This window comes from Bombus affinis, chromosome 4, assembly GCF_024516045.1.
Source record: "Bombus affinis isolate iyBomAffi1 chromosome 4, iyBomAffi1.2, whole genome shotgun sequence".
NCBI classification, from domain to species: domain Eukaryota; kingdom Metazoa; phylum Arthropoda; class Insecta; order Hymenoptera; family Apidae; genus Bombus; species Bombus affinis.
The window spans coordinates 12228580-12252357 of record NC_066347.1 but is presented as its reverse complement, the minus strand read 5'-3'; the positions used below and the strand labels follow the sequence as shown (position 1 = coordinate 12252357).

The 23778-nt window shown below is 42.9% G+C and overlaps 2 protein-coding genes across 2 annotated transcripts in view; both read right to left on the bottom strand.

Annotated features, from left to right (window-relative positions):
• The window catches only part of LOC126915100 (lysosomal acid glucosylceramidase-like), a 147826-nt gene that overhangs the window by 58613 nt on the left and 65435 nt on the right, over positions 1–23778 (bottom strand). The gene's annotated exons all lie outside the window — the stretch shown is intronic.
• On the bottom strand, positions 100–23398 carry LOC126915135 (zwei Ig domain protein zig-8-like). The gene is made up of 6 exons (XM_050719570.1): positions 20965–23398; positions 11578–11744; positions 7946–8156; positions 6281–6408; positions 2725–2893; positions 100–533 (listed from the first exon to the last, which is right to left on the bottom strand). The coding sequence occupies exons 1-6, from the start codon at positions 21008–21010 to the stop codon at positions 427–429; spliced, it is 828 nt and encodes a 275-aa protein (XP_050575527.1). The 5' UTR covers positions 21011–23398; the 3' UTR covers positions 100–426.

Below are 23778 nucleotides of genomic sequence, written 5' to 3'. Positions count from 1 at the left end.
TACTTGTTGATTTGGGTATACAATGAACGAAGGAAAAAGAATATACCGTTCCTCTTGCTACGTTTCGACAGATTCCGGTCTAGAGAAAAAGTCGGAAGATAAAGACGATCGTTTTATTGATATGTACATACAATGAATTTATTTACAAATAATACAATAAATTTTGACGTCGTAAGTTATTCGTTCTTGATGATATATCTTAACAAAATACTACGTTTTTACCGATTATTGTGCCGTGCTGATATTCGAAAACTCTTTGGTCACGGAAATTTAATGAAAATGTAGGTAATATTCGATTTTACCCTGCGCAAATATTCACCCAAAGAACATTACCGATCATAGGCAATGCGATTTGCAAGTGAAACCGCGCTGTATCATCGTGTTTCGTATTTCTTCTCCCTTTCGACGATTATCCTTTCTTTCCTCTTATACAAATATTATGTTAGCTACTATTAAAATTATAAAACACATTGGCCGTGTCCCAGTGTACGACGAACTTCCATCGCCGTGATGCATCGCAGCCGGTCGTTCTTCTGTAACAAAAATTTTACTCGGATCGTATGAAATTCTTTCGGTTTCCAACTAGCTAACGTTCTTATCCACTCGGCCATTGTTTTTTCTTGTCCTTTCTTTTCGTTTAAAATATATCGATCTTGTTTCGTTCGGCCGCCAGAAGAGCGTCTCGCTACCGTCGCGATAATGGCACAAACGCAACGAACGATTCCAACAATCAAGAGAAAGAACGCAAACGGACGTTTGCGAGCGGATCAGTCGGGACGATGACGGTGATAAATCACCGTCGTGCACGATGTGTCGCATCGATCTGCATTCGCGTCAGGTAAGGCTATGCAGGCCATTGTACCAAGCAATTAACGCTTGAAGTTGATAAATAACATACCGGAAACTTGGCTTAACTTATTTCGAATTATCGTTAAATCCACGCGTCCGTTTTCATCTTATCATAAGGCACACTCTAATAATTTACCGAAGTGTAAACGAAGCAGTTATGTATATTTATCGGAGCAAATTAGTCACTCGAATCTACTTTCCATCCAGACTATTCGAAATTTGATATGTATTTTTCGTCCAAAACCGTATCGCTCTGACTCGATGTATTTGTATTATTAGTATCGGCGTGGGTATTGGTACCAGTACTAGTTTTAGTCTTAGCTTAGTATCGGTGTTGTATAGGACAGACTTTGCTTAGCAACGCGACTTCATTCCCTTGCTGTTAAAGTAATAAACCGTGTCAACTTCGCGACTCGAATTCGCTCAATGCATCGCGACGTCGCGACGTCGCGACGTCGTGCGAAATGCATGGCTTTCGGCGAATTTAAACGCTAGGCACGGTCAGATCGATCTCGACAACGTCGATTCTAGGGCAAATGTGCACGCGTCCCGTCTTCCAAGAACAACGGGATATTTAACGAGAGATCAATTAACATGGCAGGCTAAGGCCTTATTTTCACTTGCGATTAGTCGCGCGCGACTATAAAATCCATTGTCGGATAAGGCAGAGTTTCCATTCACGCTGTCGCGACTAAGGAACGTGCGCCTCCGCAAAGTCAAGGTGCGATACACCGTCACAGATCAGTCGTGTCACGTGTGCGACTACAAAGAGGCAGACATACAATATGGAATACATATACAATACGTACTATACCTGGAACAATCGAGCGCTACTGAATGTCATTTTGCTGCTAGAACGCGTGAGGAGTCACCGAGTATGTTTTAGTATATGATACTATCAACTTGTAATGCTATATAATACGATATAGTGATAACAGTAGTAATGCTGTAATATGTACAATATTACAAGTTATAATACCTTTGATATAAATAAATAATGTTATGAAACATTATCTACCGTAATACGTTAGGCAAATTAATGGTTTTATTTATGTTCTTCGGATCTCCCAAGAAACTTTTTTATTGGCTATAACTTTTTCACATTAAATAGGTTAGTAACTTTTTATAAGAAATACCATGACAGATCGATCAACGCGTTAAAAAATGTATGGTTCCACGCGAAAGAATAAAGTTGATCTTTGTTTGAAACGTTCGAACAATTTTCGCAACACATTTACGAAAATTCAAATTAACGCAAGATTTACGACACGCTCAGAGACGATTGGCTGTTCTTGAAAGAGAGATTTCATTTTCTACCATCTGTGTAGCGACGCTCATATGGTACACGATTTCGCAGTAATTTCAACATACAGCATGTATTTTCAAATTTTCTGCTTTTCGCTTTACGTGCCATAAATCTCGTCACCGCGACGTGCGGTGGTGTCGCTGCGCCTGAAACGCAGTACTACAAATCCCTTTGCAAAAGTATATCCGTGATCAAAAAATTGTTTGCAGATGAATAATTACACGTTCGGGTCATGTTGCAGCGATGTTTTCAACATTTTCATACCTCCAATAATTTTGTAATTGTACCTTACTGAATATATTCATCGTTTATATATCCCTCGATGATTTATTTACGCATACGAATAAACAAGGCAAAGTATATTGATCATTCTGCAGCAGCAACGGCATAAATACGGGCGCTAACTTCCTGAAGCAGACGGGAAATGTTCTTTCGAACATGGGGCACATTTTTCATGTCCATGATGATACCGATGGTCTGCCAGAAACTACGGCGTCGTCGCAACTAGTCGCAAGTGGAAATAAGTCCTAAAACGAGCCAACGATTCTCAAATATTTCGTAAAACTTACCGTTAACAACGTGCACCTTGATGCTGCTGGGATTCGCGTTGCTCGGTTCACAGGTATAGATCCCGGAGTCGCTCAGCACCGCTTTCTGGATCATTAAACGACTCGTCGTTTCAGGACCCTTTTCCGTCACCAGGCTAATGCCGCCGCGCGGTGAGTCAAAGTTAATTACCTGGACCAAAAGATAAACGCGTATTTATTTATTTCTCGTCCTTTATTCTTCGCTGGTGCGCGCATAATCTTATCCAAAGCGAAACGTTCGAAAGTAAAATTTAACAACAGCGTGTTATTCGCTTTAAGGAGAATGTTCGTACAATGGTGGATTTACACCAAGCGAGGGAATATTCGTTCGCTCCTCGCTCTGGCAAATTATAAAACGAAAACGTATCGTTGCCCTACGTGTTTGACAAGGTGTAAAAATACGTGGGTCAATACGAACTATGGTTTCTAGGTATGCCTTGCAACGAGGCGGATGTTCCTGCACGCGCTGTCTCTAAGCGCGCGTCCATTCGCAACATATAACGATGTCACCACGCCCAGTGACAAAGCCTCGCGTATATCTCATTATAAATATAGCCGCAAATCAGAGCAGAAGATAAAAGAGGATCGAGCAGTCACCGATCGACTTGTCACGATCTTCAGGCCCGCTATTAGCAACGCGTCAACGAGTTAGTCGCGACTATTACGGTTTAAGTAATTCGCGTCGTTGTTGTAGCACGTAGATCACCTCCTACGATTAGTTAAAATAAAGACATGTTCGGCTTTAATACGGAGACTCGCGTTTATTCATTCCGTAACGCAGCCATCTCGAACCACTTCACAGCTATTTGGAAAAATGAAAAATTTAAATCACTAAAGCAAGTGAAATCGAATGGTGTCTTGTTTCTTTTCCGGATTAGGTCTGGATTACTTTCCTACGTAGGAAAAATTGCATTTGTTCGTTGTACAGAAAGCGTACTGGATTTTGTAAAAAGACACTTGTAAACCGAAAATAAGATAAAGTCGCAATGCATTCACGTAAGCTGAATGGAAGCGCATTACGGAAAGGTATCGTTCTTTTTTGTTCGGTTTGACGTGCGCGTTTGCCAACGTTGGAAAAATATTATTTAACGCGAAAAGGTTTGAACGTAGGTTTGTATTCGAGGGAAACGTTTCACTGAATTGTATTTACTCTTCAATCAGTAGATTTAATAGAATGCACAACAGAATTCGTTTAAAGGGAAAGAAATACGAGAGTTTTATAAAAATATGCGTTAACTATGTTAACTTTATTTACGGTGCGTAACGACTAAATATTAATGTGTTCGTTTACTTAAGCCACGACGATTACGATACTTTCGCAGTTTGAGAATTAACGTCGTCGACAAATAAAAAAAGACAGTATAGTACACAGCTTACGCGCGAAGAAGATTCATCGACCGAAAAATCTGCTATGCTACTAATTAAAACATACCACGTTACGTTAAAGAAAGAAAAACATTCTAGTAGCAAGTTAGATTACTCTTTTAATAAAATATCATCTCTTCTATATAGAGTTCCGTGTGTAACGTTTCTCCATTATGCAACATTTGTATAATGCGATTACAATGAAGTTGGATTAAAATAATTAACAAGAGCATATTAAGTAGCACGAATCGAACGAATACTATTCAAACGATTCGAATTACAGCTTGAACATCTAAGTCGGTAATGTATATGTGTTGGCTCTTTGGCCGCGATATACTCGTCAATTTTGCCCTATTTTGATGCTATTATTATTATTAAAGAAAATTTGTTTACATACACATACACACACTTCCTGCCTCGTGTCGACTTTTACGTTATGGGTACTCGAGATAAGAGAAGGACACCACCATCGGAATAAACAGAACACGAAGGGGTTGGCTGACGCCGCAACGCGTGTCTACGACGACATTTCGACATCACCGTCATCAGTGATTCGACAGTATCAAGCGGGAGAGCGGAGTCCTATCGTTAGATCGTCTTAGACCAGTGGCGGCTTACAGGTTTCGTACTTAGCAAGTTGCGTGCCACACGCACGTGTAATCATAAACAGTCTCAAATTATTAAATCGGCTCGACGATATTTTTGGTTGAGAACGTGTCAATAACATGCCTGGTGTTGTGTATGGAGCAGCTTTTCTCCCCTTGGTCGTCCGAACGATAGTCGAATCAGGAGTAAACATTTCCAGTGTTTCAATTTGAATCTCTTCTTTGAAAAGTCGCACAGAAAATGGTTGTCTCAACAAAGAATCCATCGAATTCGTTTTTAAGGATCAATATCTTCGCGTATTAAATTAAGATACGAATTAAATCAGCACGATGAAAAGAAAAACTTTCAAAGATTCGTAGCAACCGCAGAAGCGAGTACGACACTGACTGTAGCAGTGAACAGAACATCTTGAACGATGAAAAAATATACGAGATGGCGAGGGAAGATATTTACGGCTACAACGATACAATGGACAGCGATAGACTTTAGTGTACCATAGAAGTGATTTTCAAATGTTGTGTTCGTATCTGACGAGCAGAAGGTGAAGCTGCGAGTTGAATACGGTCATTCACGCATGCTTCGTCTGTGCAAGGAATCAATTCTGCCAGTGAACCACGAAGAAATAACAGCGTAAAACGAAAATTATAATACCGTGGATTCTGCGTAAATATTTCAACGTGCTGCAGCATGCCAGCATGTACCGAGTGGCTTTTATCGTATCGAGACACTTGCGTTTTCGAATATTTATTGGAATTTTTCTTCCAGAATATACATACGTATATCGTATCGTCGTATTTTGCCAGCTTTGGAGCAACGCTCGAACAATATTGAACGAAAACTATGTATTTTCCTACGTAACTTTTTAAACTTGACGGCATGGAAATTCTTCAAACCGTCGACTAACGTTCCTTTAAAAACAAAGCGACGATGTTCGTTTCTACGTCAAGTTCGATCGAAACACCGGCAAACTGGCAAATTGCCGTCAATAGGAAGTTTCGCGACATACGAAAAGAGCGTAGCAAAGATTTATCCGTATTCGAGGTAAAACGCGTCGTCGCGATACTCTGCGTGATAACTATGGATTCGGATTACAGTCGGTGGGCGGCGTGCATACAGTTAAAAAGGAACAATATTGGATCCCAAGGTATATCCGACTTTTGGTTCGCAATCATTTCCTCAAAGCTGCCGTAGCTTCTTTCTCATATTCCCGTGGAAACTATCCCCTCCCAGTGGATTCTCACACTGTCGTGTAATACCGTTGCCTCGTACGAAGACAAAAGGTATTCTGCTTCAAGGTTTGCAAGAAGAATGGTAAAAAGATAGGTACATGTATGTATGTGAGCTGCGTTTCCCTCGACGTATCCCCTTTGAGCCGGTACAAAGAACTTTGCGAGCACGTAAAATGAACGGCGAATACCCGGCTCACCGTACTCCGAACCCGACATTAACTATACATCGCACATAATATTATCGCGTCTTATTCGCATCTGGCAGGTAAATTTGCTACATAGTTAAATTTGGAATCGTTAAATTTGCGATAATTGATAATTATTCTGATAATACCCACCTCGGTGTTGTGACTCCAGATCATCATGGGTGGTGGTTCCGGAGCATATTTTACGACGCAAGTTAGATTGATGGTGCTACCCTTATTCACGAATAGGTCGGGAGCCCCGATGATGATGGTAATCGGCTCTGAAACCAAATTTTTAGCTTTAGAATTTTTCGTTCGATTTGCAACGGTTATTGGCGGTAGATGGATAGATACGAACGTAAATGCAAATGTCGATATTTTCAGAGACAGAATTTATACAAGAAAAACGTACTTTCGAACAAAGAATCTAAATTTGTTTCGAGATTTAAATTAATTACGGTTCGGAACGTTACTTAAACGTCACGTTGCACGATCGTAACGACGATCGAGTTAAATTTCCATCCATTCGCAACAGTAAATTACGAACAGAAATCCTGGCAAACTATACGAAGTTTCTTCTAATTCGAATGGTAGAAAAAGATTGAAAAAAAGAAAACAATAGCACGGGTGATCAAAGTTAACGCGACAAAATAAAACGTTCGATATTTTTATCGTTGCGCGAAACGTAGAAACGGAAGTGTTGGGTAACGTTTTCGGGTCAAGTCTGTGTGATAAGATCCTCTCATTTAATGGTACGGCGCGGTTAGGATATCAGGCCAGTCATTAACGGTGTACCTGCGAGGATATACGAGCTCGCAGACGGCCTGGTTTCACCTGCTTTGTACGCCCGTGTAAAATCTTTCCATGAATTTCGTACGTATCCTCGATTAGCCCCTTTCGCGCCACCGCTATACACGGCCGCGTCTACGTTAAATTCAATTTCAAGCACACTGATCATAGATATACACCAGCTTACGCCTCGTTCACATTTTCTTTCCCTTTCGACAACGGTGTCTCTTCGATCTTTCAGGCGAAGGCTATCTTTGATCTTTTCAAGCGTCGATATCTTTTTCAAACTTCTCTGGACTAGCGTATTTTAAAAATTTCTCAAGTTTCAGGCAAGTATATAACTCCAAGGATACCGTAAATTGTAAAACAGTAAATTTGAAATTCTTCTCGGAATAAGATACGAATTACGAAGGTTTTTGCCGTGACTAGTCGTTCGCTATCGCGTAACGTTCGCGGTTTATTTTAATAACGGAACAACATATCGCAATTGATGAAATAACTGATCCCCGTATCGCGCAGTTCATTAAATTGGCGAGATATTGGCGTTAACCGCAAATGCGAATACATATTGCGATGCTCTCGTATTTATGATGCCCCCAAGGCATGCGTCAACTTTCAAAGTGAATAACGATCCTAATCCTATTAAAACGAATTCTGCTGCAGTTTATTCTACAATTTTGCGTCGTATCGATCGAAACTTGGAAATCTATGGAATAATCTTTGAATGGAATAACTCGCGTCCAAACGTAACGAGATTATCTGGCAATTACACATAGGTATGTATACCTTGGTTAAAGCGTGTACCGTCCATCTACCTATAACAAAACGAGTATACTGCAAATGCTTTGAAACGGCTTAATATTTCTTTCGCGTGTTTGCGTTTGTACGAGTATCATTCGACCCGATCCGACCTGACCCGAGTCAACGTGACGCAACGCGGTCGGCGTGTATATGAAAACCAAAAATAGACGAACTAAAGATCAAAATTCGCTGTTGCACGGAGACTAAAGCGCGTTTTCTCGAGCTTACCGACTATAGTTAGATAAACGGGATGACCGATGGGAGGTGTCGTTGATATTTGGCACTCATAAATCCCGGAGTCTTTCTGCTGTGGATATCGTATCCTTAACGTCCATTCTTCGGCGTGAGGCAGGTGTAGCGCTTCGAAACGTTGATCGCTCGTATACGTATAACGGCCAACCGTTAGCAGGTGTATATCCCGATGCCTTACCCACGAAACCTGTAACAAAGTGTCACGATGACGTTCAATCGCGATGAATCGCTCGAGAACGATTTTCAGAAGACATAAAAATCGAAGATAAACTAGGCCAGGTTGAACGTGGAAATTTTTGCGATTACTCGATCGAGCAGATGCGTTTCTCGATAGAATCGATAAAAAAAAACTTGATATGTAGATTGCGGTCACGCGCGTGTCGCTCTAGATCGAAAATTAGTTGTACGAGTTCCACGTTTGTAGGTATTTCAATCGACGCGTTTAAAACTACGACCAACGATATCAATGAATCGTAGATGTAATTTCGCGCAGCGCATTCTTTAGGTAATACGTACTTACGTCTGTCTGACCTTAATCGTCGGTTAAAAATCGACCAAGATGTCGCGACGACTTTGTCCATTCTCCGAATGTGAGAATAAAGATCGTCAACTCGAAAGCGAACGTTCGTTAAACATTCGGCTCGTCTATGATTCTAACTGGATGATTCCCTAGAGCCTGTAGCAACACGCTGGACCAAAGAAACGTTTTAGGCAGAAACACGTCTGAAACCGCAGTAGGAAATGTAACGACGAACGAAATCAATAACGATGACGTTGATTTATAGTATCTCGATGATGACATTGATCAATTTTGAGGTATCGGAGCAGGAAAAGAAAGAGTCGTTGATTCGATTGCGCGGTGGAGTTTCGGGAGATCCTGACAAATGGAGTTGGATAAACCCGGTGTACTCTTGAACGGACGTCGACGGATCAAGAGGAATCTTGTAATTTGGAATTAAAGGAAAGCAACAGGGGAAACGAAGAAGCTGGCGGTGGCGTGGCGGTTCTTGGCGGCGCGGCGTGTCACGACGTGCAGCATGGAGGATCCTTTCGAGGGTATTTCGTTCTAGGTGTGCTCCGTCACGGGCGCATAAACCAATTTCCCATAACGACACCGGCACTCGAGGCGAGTATGACGTCACCATGGAGATTCGGTATTGTCCTACGTCGGCCGCAAACCTGGCAGCTGTGGAAGCCTACGAGTTCTCGAAGTGACATCGGTGTGTCATCGGCATTAGCCGAGCTATTGTTTGTTGAGATCCAACCGAAATCTATGCAGCTCGCGCGATCGTGTGCCTCGCACGTCGCGCGTCCTATGCGAACTGTAATTGCGCGCGTGCACACACGCGCTATCAAACGAACAAATCGACTAAACGGAGTCTAGCGAGTCGCAAGCATATGCGTAGCGTGTCGCATCGCTGAACCATCGCGTCCACAAATGCCAAATGCCAGCGAATGTCGCGCTTCGCAATTACTCTTCTCCATTTACCGTGCTGTACCGTAAAGCAACTTTATTGGCCTTTAATCGAACTTCACGTACAGCGGATGCGTCAAATATGTACCTCGTAAAGTGATATTCATTTGCGAAAGTTTCCAGCTTTCGAGCAACGGCAAGTCGTCGAATCGAATACCCTACGACTTACCACCGAAACTTACTTCGGTCAGGAATTGGCAACTGTTGCATTCCGAACGATGGGGCTGAAGCCAATGAAACTCTGTGCGGCGTCGATCGAATCGCGCGGAATTTCTTTCCCACCTAGTCGCAATTGCGCGATATCGCGTCGTTCCACGCACTTTTCAACGATTTAATGCGATTCGGTAAGAGATCAGAGTGAAGACGACTTATCTTTGGTTAAACAGAACAAAGAGATCAGTGATAAGCGAAGTTTAGAAATTAAAAAATTTGAAATTAAAAGAAACGAAATAAGATCGAATTTGGATACGTTGGCGATTATTACCGTTTGTAAATTTTCGAAACAGCTTGATTAATTTTTTTATTCCTGTTTTCTGCGTAACCGCGCAATTATTCCAATACGCTAAAAGGAAGCACGTACAGCCGCACGCGGATAACTTTAACACGACCATTTTCAGTATTTTTCAGCGTTGTTTGCGCGAAGAATGCCGCCATTAGATGCTCGTCTCACGACTTCCGCCTCCATTGACGATCGTAGGGATTACAGGCTCTTACTGTGAAAGTAGACAGCAGGGAAAATGGGATCGGCTAGGGAGACGGAGAATAGATCTCAAGAAAATAGGGACTCGCTGATCTTTGTCCGGATAAAAGAGACCGAGCGAAGCCCACGCCGGACGCGTACCTACGCGACTATCCCTTCGTGTTACATCTGCACGTGCACATAGCACGCGCCTACACAGATATACACTCCACACGTGTACGTATGCGCTGTCACATGTATGTACAATATCCTGCTGTTCGAGAAGGAACATGGACCGATGTAATGATCTCGAGTGCTTTGTTCCTCAACGGCGTAATCCGAGCGCAGTTTTAACAATAACGAACAATCCAGCTTACAGTTCGACATCTCAAATTTCTTCGTTTCTCTTTCTTTCAATAAGCAACTTTTATCTTACGAGTCTCTCAACTAGATTATTCGGTGAAAGGAAAACACGTCTTAAACTTGTAACGAGCAATCGATAAAGATAAATTACTTTGTTCGGGTCTTTACAGATACTTATGCAACGATATAATAAAAAGCGACGAGTGACTTTCAAGTAAATCACGATCGATCACGACTTAACTCGTTCTTAATTTTAATCTTACGTATTCGATCCGCGATTGGATTGATCATGCACTCGCGAGGACAGAAGGGCCGGCTTTCAATGAGAGGATTTCCATCGGTTGCTTTTGTTCATAAATACAATGTAAGTCAATCGATGCATCTTAAACTATGTTCGAGCGGTCGGTGAACAGAATCAGGTAAGACCCAAGTCCACGCCATTGTAATTGCTTCCATCGGGGAGCTCTAAGCCAAAGTCAAACTGCCATTGATTAGCTTGCGGTCTCTATATGCCTATTAATGAACACCACCGCCGTTATCGTTGGCGGCGTATTAACAACAACGGGTTCTTAGCTGCTTTGGCCAAACATATCGTGAATATAACCCTTCGTCTTTGCAAGCTGGCAACTGTTTCTCTTTCGAACGAGCATTCACGATCGTCGTATCTCCTGTTATAATCGGCACGACTCGATCAGAGGATCGATCGTATCCTGCAATCGATGGAAATCTATGGGCAAATCGGGACGTTAGCTTCATTTCCGCTTTTTCATCGCATGTTCGCGTTTGTTATTTCCAAAGCAAAAAGTTTTTGGACAACTTTTATCCATTTCGTAAGATTTCCTTCGGACGAAAATTTCTTAAAAAATCACTGTTCGCCAACTTAAACGAAGTTTTTGTAAGTTTGATCGAATCAAAATACGATTAAGCTAGTTACTCGTTAGTCGTAGCTAGTTGAGAGGTGAATCGCTAATTTCTAGTTTCGCAAACAGCGTTATCATCGTTTCCTTGGAGAATATCCGTAACGATTGGTTCCGTCAACGAGGCATTTGGCTTTTCGTTGTTCGAAACAAGCATAAATTATAACAAACTCACAGTCCGATTTCCGAGATTTTTCACTTTGCATACTAGATGCACGGTTTTGCCCACGAGTCCCGTAAAGTTCGACTGCATCGACGTGTCGAAATGGGGTCCCGTACCAGGAGTTGGCCATTCTTCCAGGAAGTCGGTTCGAAAATTTCTTACACATGACGCTATACCACCTGAAATATGACAATTTACCGATTAATTTCAAGCATACTTCGGACAAACGACGATCGAAACATTCAATAAGAAGAGGAAACAAATTACAAACATTAGCAAACTTCGTAATTAGTTAACATTTACACGTTTATTAATAAGATATTTACATTTGTTTGAACCAAATGAAACGAGCGTTCGAATTTCGCGCGACGTACGTTAATTTTGTTGACGAGACGAATCCGAAGAGAACCAATTGACAAGAGAAAACAGGTAGGAAGAAGGTTTGCAAGTGAATACATAAACTAACTGGCTTACGCGAAGGTGACTGTACCTATGAGACAGAAAAGTCACTTTGAAAAACCGTGGTCTTTCAGTTATGCGCTCTTTCCTTTCCTTTTTCGCGTAAAGATCGTTTTAAGAGAGAAACGTTTCTTAAGTCTCGAGCGATACCGTATCTACCTGCGATAAACGTAAAATGGTTACGTTTGGAGGAATCGGAAAATGGGGAAATAACAAGCAAATCGATGATACGTATTGTTTGAATAACAGGGGAAGGTCGATCTTTTTTCATTTTTTTTCCTTCGAAAACGTCAAATCTATTTGTTTTTCAAGAGATTTCGAAATCGCGTTTCTCGTTTATTTTTGATTTCGTTAGTTCTCGCAATACCAACGGCTTCCATCGGATACAATTTTCTCTTTCGATGGAGTCTGCGACGAGATGAAAGGGCTTGAATTCCGTGCACAGAATACTCAATACACCTGTAACGAGTATCAACCGCATTCGTTCAGAACTTTTTTTTTGTTGCTTTTCAGCCGATGCAAACACGCATAATCTATTTCATCGTGCGTTTCATCGAAATCACGCATCAACACGGTGCACGATATACGCGAATCCACGGCAACACGCATTGCAAATTTGTTTCTGGAATATCCACAAATTGCGATCGCCTTTATTCCATATCACCGTAAACGAATCTTTCGAAACAAGTTTCTTTCCAACATAGTTCGATACGTATCACGAGGAGAGGTTGATTTGCGTAAGTATCGTTCGCAGAGCGTTTCTTTATTTTCTATAAATACTTAGGACTCGAAACATAATCGAATACAAGAGCGATAAAACGAACGATAAAAAATCAGTTTTGGAAGAAGGGAATCGGTTTCGAATAAATCGTTTAGTAGTTTAAAACATGGAAAACTCGAGCACAATGGAAAAGTTTACGGGCAACCATGACCGGCCTGGCCAGAGATACACATTCTCGGTGAATGGAGAACGAGTAGTTGCGAGGGTAACTGCGTGTAACGCGACCAACGGATCGCATCCAGCGTCCAGCTATTTTGCTTCCATTCGAGTGAAATAACATCCATAGAGTGACACTGTTCACGAATGATCGACATGCCTGCTCTCTTCGCGCCATTTCCCACGCCTAAATTGTTCTCTTTGAATTATACAATGACGATTCACAATCGTGAACGATCGTTTCTTCTACACGTTATTATTTATGTTCTAATTTCCTATTCCATTATCTCCAGTTCGTGGTTGTATCTATTCGCACCTATCAAGTTGTATCAACAACTGAAATTTCCAGAAAATCGCGTTTCCAATTTATATCGTAAATTCGTTAATCGACAGCAAAATAAACAACGTTAAACATCGAAGCGTTCTCGACCGAGTTCGAAACAGATCGCAAAGTGAAATCGGAATACACCCGAAAGCTTGGAATCGTGTTACGATCTTGCAAAATTGCGAGGCAGTAAAATCGACTGGCGAACGTCGGAGATAGTAAATCGATAGAAAGGGATAAAGAGAAATTTAAATAAACATCGGGATTTTGGTAACATGCGAATACCACCGAGATCCGTTTGTTTTTCTGGAAAAGAATCGGTCGCGTAATCGTAGATTCGATGCCGAAAATCCGATCAAAGGTTCCAAGCGGAAATCGAGAGCCGTATTGAAAGCCCCGGATCAACGGGCAAAGTTGAAACGTGGACAAGTACGTCGGTGAGCTTTTCTTTGCGATTGCTCTTCACTCTTCAGAATGACTCGCGTGTAGAGCAGTACTTTCGCACTGGGAACTTCTCTTTCGTTAGTTTACTAGACCGTGTAGCTCGTAGACTACGCTTCGGAGCTTTCCGCCCTAGAGGCGGTTAAGACGAGTTCGCGTTAAGCGTCGTCCAAGATACACGTTCACTCTTACTTTCCACGTTTCTAGACATCCAGCTCCAAAGAACAATCCTGTGATATTTCTTTCGCCTTTCCTTCGTATCTCTATAAAACGTTCCGGCTATCGATATTCAAAAATATTATTCTACCTTCAAGGTTTCTAGGCTCGTCTGTTTCTCACACGTTTCCTATTTATTCCGATTGGCAAACGCTGTTTGATTTGTCAAAGTTCGTATTGGCAACGTTGAATCGAATCGACCGTGCTTTTATAATAGGACCGAACGATTTAACATGCTTACTGAAACGCTCGCTAGTCTCGTTACGATGAGAATCGATAGACGAAAGTTAGTTTCTTCGGCATAGCTAACTTCCATTCTATTCTATTCCATCACATTCCATTGAAAAGTTGTAACGCATGGTGAATGAATCTTGTATATATATATATATGTAACTCTAACAGCTTTTCAAAGTTCAGCGCTTCGTCGATCGTCAAATGAATAGCTTTCCGGTAGTAAAATCGTGCGTCATTCGATTAAAACCGAGCCGTTCGTCTGTGCGACACGCCGTAATTACGATGGAGAATCGGTCGGTCGTAAATGTCACATATTCAGCGCGTATCGAGTAAATTTCTGATCCGCATTTTGGAAAGTACACGTCGTTCTCTCCCAGGGACGAAACCTTCGCGGAACGTTCTCGTGCCTCTAGAGGAAATTTAAAAGGTCCCAAGGTAGCGTGGTCTGTTTAAAGTTTCCAGCGATGCACGAGTAAAGATGCGCAACCCGCTACAGTGGCCGTGTAGCGTGTAACGCGAACCACCGATTCGTTACTCCACTTATTTCGACGAAAATTAATTTTGTCTCGAAACGTTATACGTACATAGTTGAATTTTCTCGACGACGTGTCTCGACTTTCCTCGAAATTCCCATTGACTCTAGACAAGTGACGAAATTGTACGAAAATATCCCCGGCCAACTTCTGGGCCAATTTATCCAGATTCTTGGTAAACTTTATTTTTGCAGCTTCTCAATGGCGAATAGAATAAAGTAGAAACATCGAGCGACTGGAAAATCCAGGTATCCGCGACCCCGTGAATTTACTTCACGTCGGACTTCGCTGCAACGAACCTTCCTCTGTTCGTTTGCATTTTCGGTCGTGTTTCGATAAACAGAAAATGAGCTACATTAACCGGCACTCTCGGAGGATTCAATCTCTTCTCGCTCTTCCACCTTTCCGCCTGCCAACACAACGCAAAACGTTTTCGCTTACTTAAACCGATTTTACCATTAAATTGCTTTCGAAACTGCCCATTTCGATATTCCGTTAATTCAAATTTTCCAAGTGAAAAACGATATTTCCGCTACGCTATCGGTAATGCCAAATTCGGAGATGCCAAAGTAGCCAACCTGGCATGGAACATTTTGGTTGCATTAAATTTTCCCCATTTTTCCCCCGTTAAAAGCATCATTTACACGGGGTTCTCGCGTAACGGGCAAATGCATTCATTTCGAAAGATTTTTCTTGAGCGGAAAAGCCGAACGTTCGAACAGCGTAGGTTGTATTCTACGGTCTTTCCGCCGAAAAGGGGTCAAATAAGTTCACAGCCAGTATCGGATAATCTATATCCCGGAGGCTCTCCCGGAAATTAATTTTGCTCTCGAATCTACTAATCCATCTTTGTTCCTTTCTTTGGTCCATGTCCTTTTTTTCCAACCGACGTTTCTTCTTTCTTCCGCAACTCCACCGAAAATACTTTCGTAAGAAGAAGAATAGCTTACGCGAAAAATAACTGTCCCTCTTAAATTTGCAAGCATACAAAATAAAATCAAAGCGTTTCATTGACATTTTGGTGATTGGTGGCGTGACATCTACACACCGATCATCGATCGACGAATTTGTTATATTTCAATGCGTTGTTTACAGTTTCGATTTTTCTAATTTATATCGTCTGAAAGAAGAAAAAAATATCGACAGATGCAACTTGAACGTAACCGACAGTCGTAAAACCTTAATCACGACCGGATACGACAAACAGAACGACCGATTTTCCGCTCGAACATCATCTGAAACGAAAAAATCTGAAATTGCAAGATGGTTGAATAAGTAACTGGTACAGAGCCAGGCAAGTTTCCCAGAGAACAGGCTCTTCGAGACGCGGTGACGCGAATTTTCTCTCGGTCACCACATAAGATGTCGCATCTTTGTCATTCTCGAGCTGGAACTTTCGAAGAACATCGGGAACGTTCTTAAAGGCTAAGAGACCGAGCGGATGACTTTGCTCTGGCTTCGTAATAAAATTATTTGAATCTCGTTGGACGGCGCTGGCTCATCGAGGCTAACTACCACGGAGTTCTTTCTCGACGATGAGGGACATCGGATAGTTTAGTCGTTCGCCGTAGGATCTTATTTCGTTCGGTCCTACTCCGTCTCAACGTTTCGATTATCCCTTCCATCCGAATGTACGTTTTATCACCGTTTCAGTCAACTTCTATCTTTTCCAACTTTCGATCTTATCCGGTACACCCCGTTTCTGTTTATTTCGCCGTTCCTTTCGATGTTTAATTAATTTAAGGACGAAAGTTCGCTCCATGGATTTGGCCAAAGTGCGATACTTTTTTTATGACAAGAGAGGATGCGTAGTTTTAAACGATCTGGCGTTTCTAATCGATAAAACAAGATAAAACACTTGACTTGTTCGTGGTTCAAATTGCCTACGTAAAGTTATGGTGTAAGGACCACTGAAAAGCACCTATCTCGACTCGGATCCATTTTGCAAAGCTCGTTTTACCTCAGTCAAGGCATATATAAATCGAATTTCTTGTACCTCGAAAGAAAATGTGTATCGCATTTTCCTGAGAGGTTCTCGTGTCTTCTTACATCGCGAGTCAACCATGCTTTTACCTTACTACACGCTGCAATAATACTCTTTATCGATATTTTATTATTTGGCAAATTGATTTTTACATTTTCCAAGAGAAAGTCAATGTCCTATATATTTTACGTTTATTAATCAAACACGAACATCAATCATTATGAACTACCTTCGCGAAATAAACTACTTTAATCTCGACTTATCCGGCTAATACGTTGTAATCTACCTGTTGTAACTGATCGTCCAATATTTGGTAACACGTAACAAGTACGTAACAAGTTCGAAGAACGTACAAACGATCGATACGCGTTCCAGTATGTCGATAATGGCGAAAGACATCATGTTAAGCGTCAATATTATCGGTAACGATGGCTGATTCTAGCTGGGCTATTGTGGAATAGAATTTAATCGATGATAAGATGAATCGATCGAGCGTACAATTTGCGCAGCTACGATAAAGCGTCCTGGATTTTGTCAGGTTTCGACGTTACTTCGTTTCTTTTCTATGCATGTAACCGTCGAAGCGGATTAGGGGAAAGCAAAAATTAGCCAAAATGCCGATCGAGCCGCTTCGCTCGTCGACGTTGAACGACCGACATCGAGACGGGTAACGGGAAGCAAACGAACCAACGTATCGACTCGAATTCTCATCGAAAAATACTAATACGGAGATGAACGGTGTAGGAGCTGTCAGAGTAGACAAAATCGGCCTATTGACGCTACTCTTGCGTGAGAATCATCCAAGGTTTCGTTTTCTCGTCGAATAAAATATCGCAGATGAAACGATCGATCGTTACGGCGATTAAACATGTACAATATGCAGATATATCGAACGAGGAACACGCTCGAATCAAACATTATGGAACGTTCTCTTTTACCAATGGAGCAACTCACGAAGCTTCTGGAGAGAATCGATTAACCGGCTCGGTATCAACGCGAAACACACGTCCATACGGACGACGACTACACGTATGGCGAGGAAGCGTATTCGAAGGAGAAAGCACGTTCGTATCTGGCTTGATCCTCTACAAATCGCTATTTTCTATCGATCGTGTACGGCTCGCCGGCTACTTTAATCCAGCAGCGTTTGCGTCGAGCAGGGACGATACGGAGAATCATTATTTTCGTTAACGCGCCACTTTGTCCGGACGAATCTTGAACCGGTTAGGTTAAGTGGTGAACCATGCTGGCAAAATCCGACGGTAAACCGAGGCTGCATCGAGCCGGCACGACGGCACGGTACGACCGGAATTACGTGCGTCGTTTTATGTTTCGTAGCGTCACGTCATAAATGCGAGTGGGACGGTTCTACGGTACCGATCGCCCTATAAACGCCTCGTAGTCTAGCTCGTATCGTCGATTCACTGCCTCCGATTCGTTCTATGGATGAACGATCAAAGTGAATCCGACAGCTCGGTTTCATCGTCCTCATAATCCACCTAGATTAAACAAAATGACTCCGAACGAATCGCGCGATATCGCCCGAATCGACCCAGCGATCTTTCGTCTTTCCGGCTTTTTCCCCTATCCACCGTGGATCGATCGACCGACCGATTCATTCGTGTATCCATCTCTTTCTTTCGATATCTTTCCAGCAACGCATTTTATCGTTGCACTAGCGCGTCGTCTTTCGCTCGAATATCAGGAAAACGTTAGTAATTTAAATTCTTTTTTCAGATGCGTATAATGTTCGCGAAAGCAACGGGATCTGACTGAGAGATGAGATATTTAATTGCGATGAGTTCAATGGTCAACTTTTCGTTTTCGAGATACGGCACGCGGTCACGCGGTAGCGGATAAACAAACGATAACAAACAAGACCGAAAGCAGGAAAACAAGCGCGGTAACGGCTAGTCGATTTTCAATTGGAAGGAAGCACGGAGATAAAACGGCGAAAAACGGCATTCGAAAACCCGAAGGTTGTCTTTTTAGGAATGAATTCAATTACGATTAAATCACGGTGCGGCACGAGATCGGATAGCTGCGCGATCGTTCTGCTTAAGTAGCGCCACCGATCCAGACATCGAATCAAGAATTTTACTTGGAATAATTGGAATCGCTTTATCGGGAAAACAGGGGCGGCATCGAGGAAAGTTGGAATCACGGCTTTTGGTTCGATGGCCGCGAGGAAGCCAAACCGTGTTCGGTCAGATCCTAACGAATTCCCATCAACACCGGAACTGATACGATATAAACCGTTTACCTGGAAACGCGTTGCGACTGTTGCGAGCGACCGATCGCTCGCTGCCAACTAATTCGGTATTCTTCGGTTAGCTTGCGACACACAGAAAGGCAAATAAACGCATGTTTCGCGCTTTGGCCAACCATTTCGTGCACTTGAATCTCGCATTGATCGTTTATTCGGTCGGCCGAGTTGGTTTAGTTTCAACAATTATGTATACCGCCATTTATCCGGCATATTTTTTCAAGATATGATATTTTTTTACATTCTTACTACGATTTCTTACGATTTCTTTCGATTCTAAACTATATATCTCCGTATTAGTCGGTAACTTTTCGTTTTCGTCGTCGATAAAAATTGCTTGCATCCTTGAAAAAATACGGTAGAAATTAAAGAGATTTCGTACGTGCGAAGTTGGTCGACATTGCGAGAGTAGAACTGATCTTTATACCGAGAAAGTGTCGATCAAGGTCCGGTATTATCGTAAGATAAGTTACGTTATGACTATGGATTAATGTCGCAAATTTTTGTAATCTTCGAACATGTTTCACTCGTCAAAGGATGGTTTACATGTCGAACAGCGGAAAGTTAACAGAGAACGATCGAGTGTTCTCTTGGTACAGTTGTAGCGACTATTGCGGGTTTTTCACGTTTACGGCGATGTTAGTTGGCGAAGAAAAACCGTTGCAGCTTTCCACGAAACTAACTCTACAGTGAGAATCACGACGCAGGATTCGAGAAGAAAAGAGGATGCGGTCAAAGATATACGAGAAGTTGTTATTTGCGCGTTAAATCGCTCAAGCGTTTCTTTCTCTTCTTAACACGGAATACGTATAAACTCTCTTCCACACAACGCCTTGGACGATTGTATAACTTAACCCGATGACAAATTCCAAGGAGGAACGGAAACGTTTACTACGAAGTGTACTACAAAGTAGCTTATTACTTATTACAAACGATGTCCTTAACTTTTAAAGCAATTAGAAAGAAATACGCCGAGAGAGGAACTACGACTGTTATTCTCTTCTTCTCTCGAGTGGAAACGCAACGAAACGAGCTGCGATACAGTTTTAAACGATCACGGATACAAAGTAGAAAATTGGGCGATTAAAATTGATTTGAAAAGTGATTTTAAAGTGGTAGTCGAGCAATAGTTTCGCTGTAACAGATATATTATTCGCCAATTAAAAGAATATTCAACGTGGGAATATTCTTCGCGGTGGAGTAAAGTAATCGACGAAACGCGTACTTGTCGTTGAAAGTACGTAAACCGAACATACTGGAAGATGGGGTTCGGTCGGAGACGCTCGGAAACGCGAGAGATGGAAATACTCGTTGGTAAGTACGTTCGAAATTAAATAGATGGTTGAATAGAGGGTTAGGTGTAGCCGTGGCTCTGCTACGGAAGTACAATCTCATCTCCCTATCAGTCAGGCTGGAGTTCATCAAATCCAATCAAACTGAAAGATATAGGAGAGCTCCACCCTGACGCGCGCGAGCTCGCGCGGCCTGAAATGTTGTGTCAAAGTGTGGCAGGGATGGAAAGGAATATCATGAATAATACAAGATACTGGGTCAGTCGGCAGAAAAACGATCGATTTGCAATTCAAACGGCAAGCGTTCGTCTTACATTAAATGGAAAGAATTGCTTATTCGTTCTAACGCGTTCAAATTATTAGCACTTGGTAAGAAGAATGGAAGGAACGATATGCAGGATGGAATAAAGCCGTTCCTCCGCTTTGGTATCAATTTTAAATCGCTCGATTCGGCTGAAATTTGAAATGCAAATATTTCCAGCAAGATACCGGCCAACAAGCAGAACTTCGTTACGCGACGAACGCTCTCGCGACGTTATTAAAATCTTGATTACCGGGGACGTCGATTCGTACAATAATAAATTTCGCCAATTATGCCGTGTGCTCGGTCGCGAAGTTGCCCGTCTTTCGCGAGAGTTCCGAAACTGTGTTACGAGAGAACCGCGTTACGAGAGAATCGTACGACGACAGGGTAGTTCGAGTTTCTACTTACCAAAAGAAATGATAAAACAGACGAGTATGGGAAGAGAAGTAGACATCGCTTTTCCTCGACGAGGTTCTTTCACATATTGATATACTATCTCACACGCATTTCAATCGTTTCACCGAATAGCGCATCCTTACCGGCGATAGTTTGCTAGCACTGATAGTTTTTCGATCGCGGTGACATTTTACGCGGCCTTTCCTCGAGGACCGATCGATCGTTATTCTTCTACAGTGGCATGATCTTCGATAACGTCGATGACCCTACGATCTTTCAAACGTCACTGACGCGTACGATTTATCTTTTCGTTACGAACAATGCCGAACACGGCTCGACGAAATCACACAGTCGCCTCCTGCAGTGCCGCAACTGTATGTTTTCGGCGCTGCTGCAACTTGACCGAATTTACTCGTTTTTTTCTTGGCTCGTTGGTTCGTTGTTTCTCTTCTCCCCTCTTGGAAAACAAAAAGCTCCGCACCACGGTGCTGATTCGGATACGTAGGAATTCACGAGCAAGTTATTCTCCGCGGCAGAGTTGCGGCAGAAAATGTAACGTAACGCGAACGTTACAGCGTTATAGCGCGCGAACCGCTAATGAATGTAATTAACGGCTGGAGTATTTCGTCTCGTTCGAGGCTGGTGTAGCATTAGTTTGTACTCGTCTCGGATCGGACGCCTTTATGCCTCTCACCGCATTCACCACCGCAAAGTCGTTCGCGATGCATTAGGCGGCACTCGTTAAAGTAATTTCCCTGACGCGTTAGACATTCCATCGATCATTCTTTCTCGCGATTTCTCCCAGTGCACCGTCGTACCGCTGCATTCTCCCAAATCGCCTATCGCTTCTTTTCCGTCAATTTGTTCGCCTCTTAATCGAAATTTAATTATCCTGTTTATTCGACGCGAACATTTTCCAGAGACGTTGAATGGCTCCGCGAATAGCGCGACACGAAACGCGCGAAGCAGAAAAATCTGACCACGGATTTCTCACGCCGTCACATAGCGCGAGAGAACAGATACCGAACGAGAAACTGTGTCACAGAAACGCTCGGATAAACAAGCAGCGAAGACTGTTCTCGATCCACCAACACCTTTTCAACGTCAACGTGCTATGAGATTGCAAGGAGAAGAAAGAAAAAAATGGTTTCGCGCGATAGGCGAAACGACACCCTTTTTAATCGACTACGCGTAAAAATCACTCGAACGTTTCGTTGTGTAGAGTACGCGCGTGAATCACCGCTCCGCTTCGTTTCGCTTCGCTTCGACGCGACGAATTTTCAACGATTAAAAATCGAAGAATCTTTGGGGCGATAAGTTCAACTGGAACAGCTGTCGAGCCTTCTCGAGATTTATCGTTTTCATGATAGATCGACAACGTTCGCTCTTGCTAGATGCTACGTCGAAAGTACCGTCGCAGCTTCGATTCAAAGATCCAAGGAATTTTTCTACCGCGGGGGTAGAGAAAATTTAGTCGTGACGAGACGTACGTGCTGCACGTCGAGATCCTGGTCGCTCCATTCAGCGTGAAACGTGACGAAACGACGTTCGTGCCAAGTTCGATCGGGCCACGAACGATAACCGTACGTCACCCAGTTTCGTTCACGAAGCTCCGGCAGTGTTACGAGTCTTTTATGCAGACCAGCCGATTGTTCGCCAGAAGTTCAGTCTCGACCTGCGGGCCAGAAATTCGCGACCGACTTGCAGTATGCCCCGGCAAGCCACGATAGATTTTCAGCGCGTTTCGAACATCTTCGACGTTCAAAATATCGAAATCTTCAACCGGTTTATAAGTATCTAATGGTAAATGCCTTGATCCGGTTGCCTGTGACATTCGCTGTAACGAGTCGAATATTTTTATTTCAACTCGTGTTGCTCGAAGCGGTTCGACGATGTTCCATCCTCGAGAGTCACAGTCCGAGCGACGTTTGTGCGTTCAAAAATTGGGCGCGTATGGAAACGATAGAGACGAGCGTTTCGAACGCAATGCATCCAAGGCTAAACGCGCGTCGCATAAACCACTGTGTCCTCGTCAGGACTCCATCCATGTCCCATTGACTGGTCACACCGAAGAAGGGGATCACAAGTCACCGGTTACGTCACCACAACACATCTCGTGGATCGATTTGTATCGGCGGTTCGCAAACGTATTCCGGAATCGCGCGGATGTATCCCTGTCGAGCGATGCGGTACGCGTTAAAAGTCCTGCGATACGAGTAACGGACTAGCAAGGACGACACGATCGCGATCACAGCGATGCGACGGAAATCACCGATTCGGCGCGTCTGTCTATCGGAATTTCGACGTTTCGGATAAGATCTTGCGACGAACAGCGTGTCGGATGTTTGACGTTTTCACGGAACGCGCGCGACGGCAGAAGGTCGCGGTTGTTTCGAAACGACGATGCTCCCGCGTCAAGGATAGCCGAGGGACTACATTGCGCGAGCGCCGCTCGAGCTTCAAGCACGCAGCCGCCCCGTGCAGCCTCTCCGAACTCCTCTATACCACAGCCAACACCGTTACACGATACCTGTACGTGTTTCCTTCCTGGCCAAGTATGCGTGAGCGCGCGTGCGCGCTTACCTGTGTCGCGTGTCTATAGCTTGCTTATATATCACCCCGTTTGCCCACCCAGCCACCACCCTTTTTCCTCCTTCGCTCCTTTCTTTCTCTTCTTCCTCCATGCTTCTTCTCTTTTTCGCCATCTCTCTTACTTTTCCTCCGGTATTGTGCATTCAACCTTGCTTCTTCCTCCTACTCCGCCTCTTCTTCCTCTTCTTCTTCCTCTTCTTCTTCTTCTTTTCCTTTTTTCGTTTTCTCTTTTTC

What these genes read in the sequence shown, in the direction of transcription:
- LOC126915135 (XM_050719570.1), bottom strand. Translation starts at nt 21,010, where the DNA reads ATGTCTACTTCTCTTCCCATACTCGTCTGTTTTATCATTTCTTTTG. An exon ending in CTGTTTTATCATTTCTTTTG is followed by an intron (nt 11,745 to 20,964) that starts GTAAGTAGAAAC and finishes GTCATATTTCAG; the next exon opens with GTGGTATAGCGTCATGTGTA. An exon ending in AAAATCTCGGAAATCGGACT is followed by an intron (nt 8,157 to 11,577) that starts GTGAGTTTGTTA and finishes ACTTTGTTACAG; the next exon opens with GTTTCGTGGGTAAGGCATCG.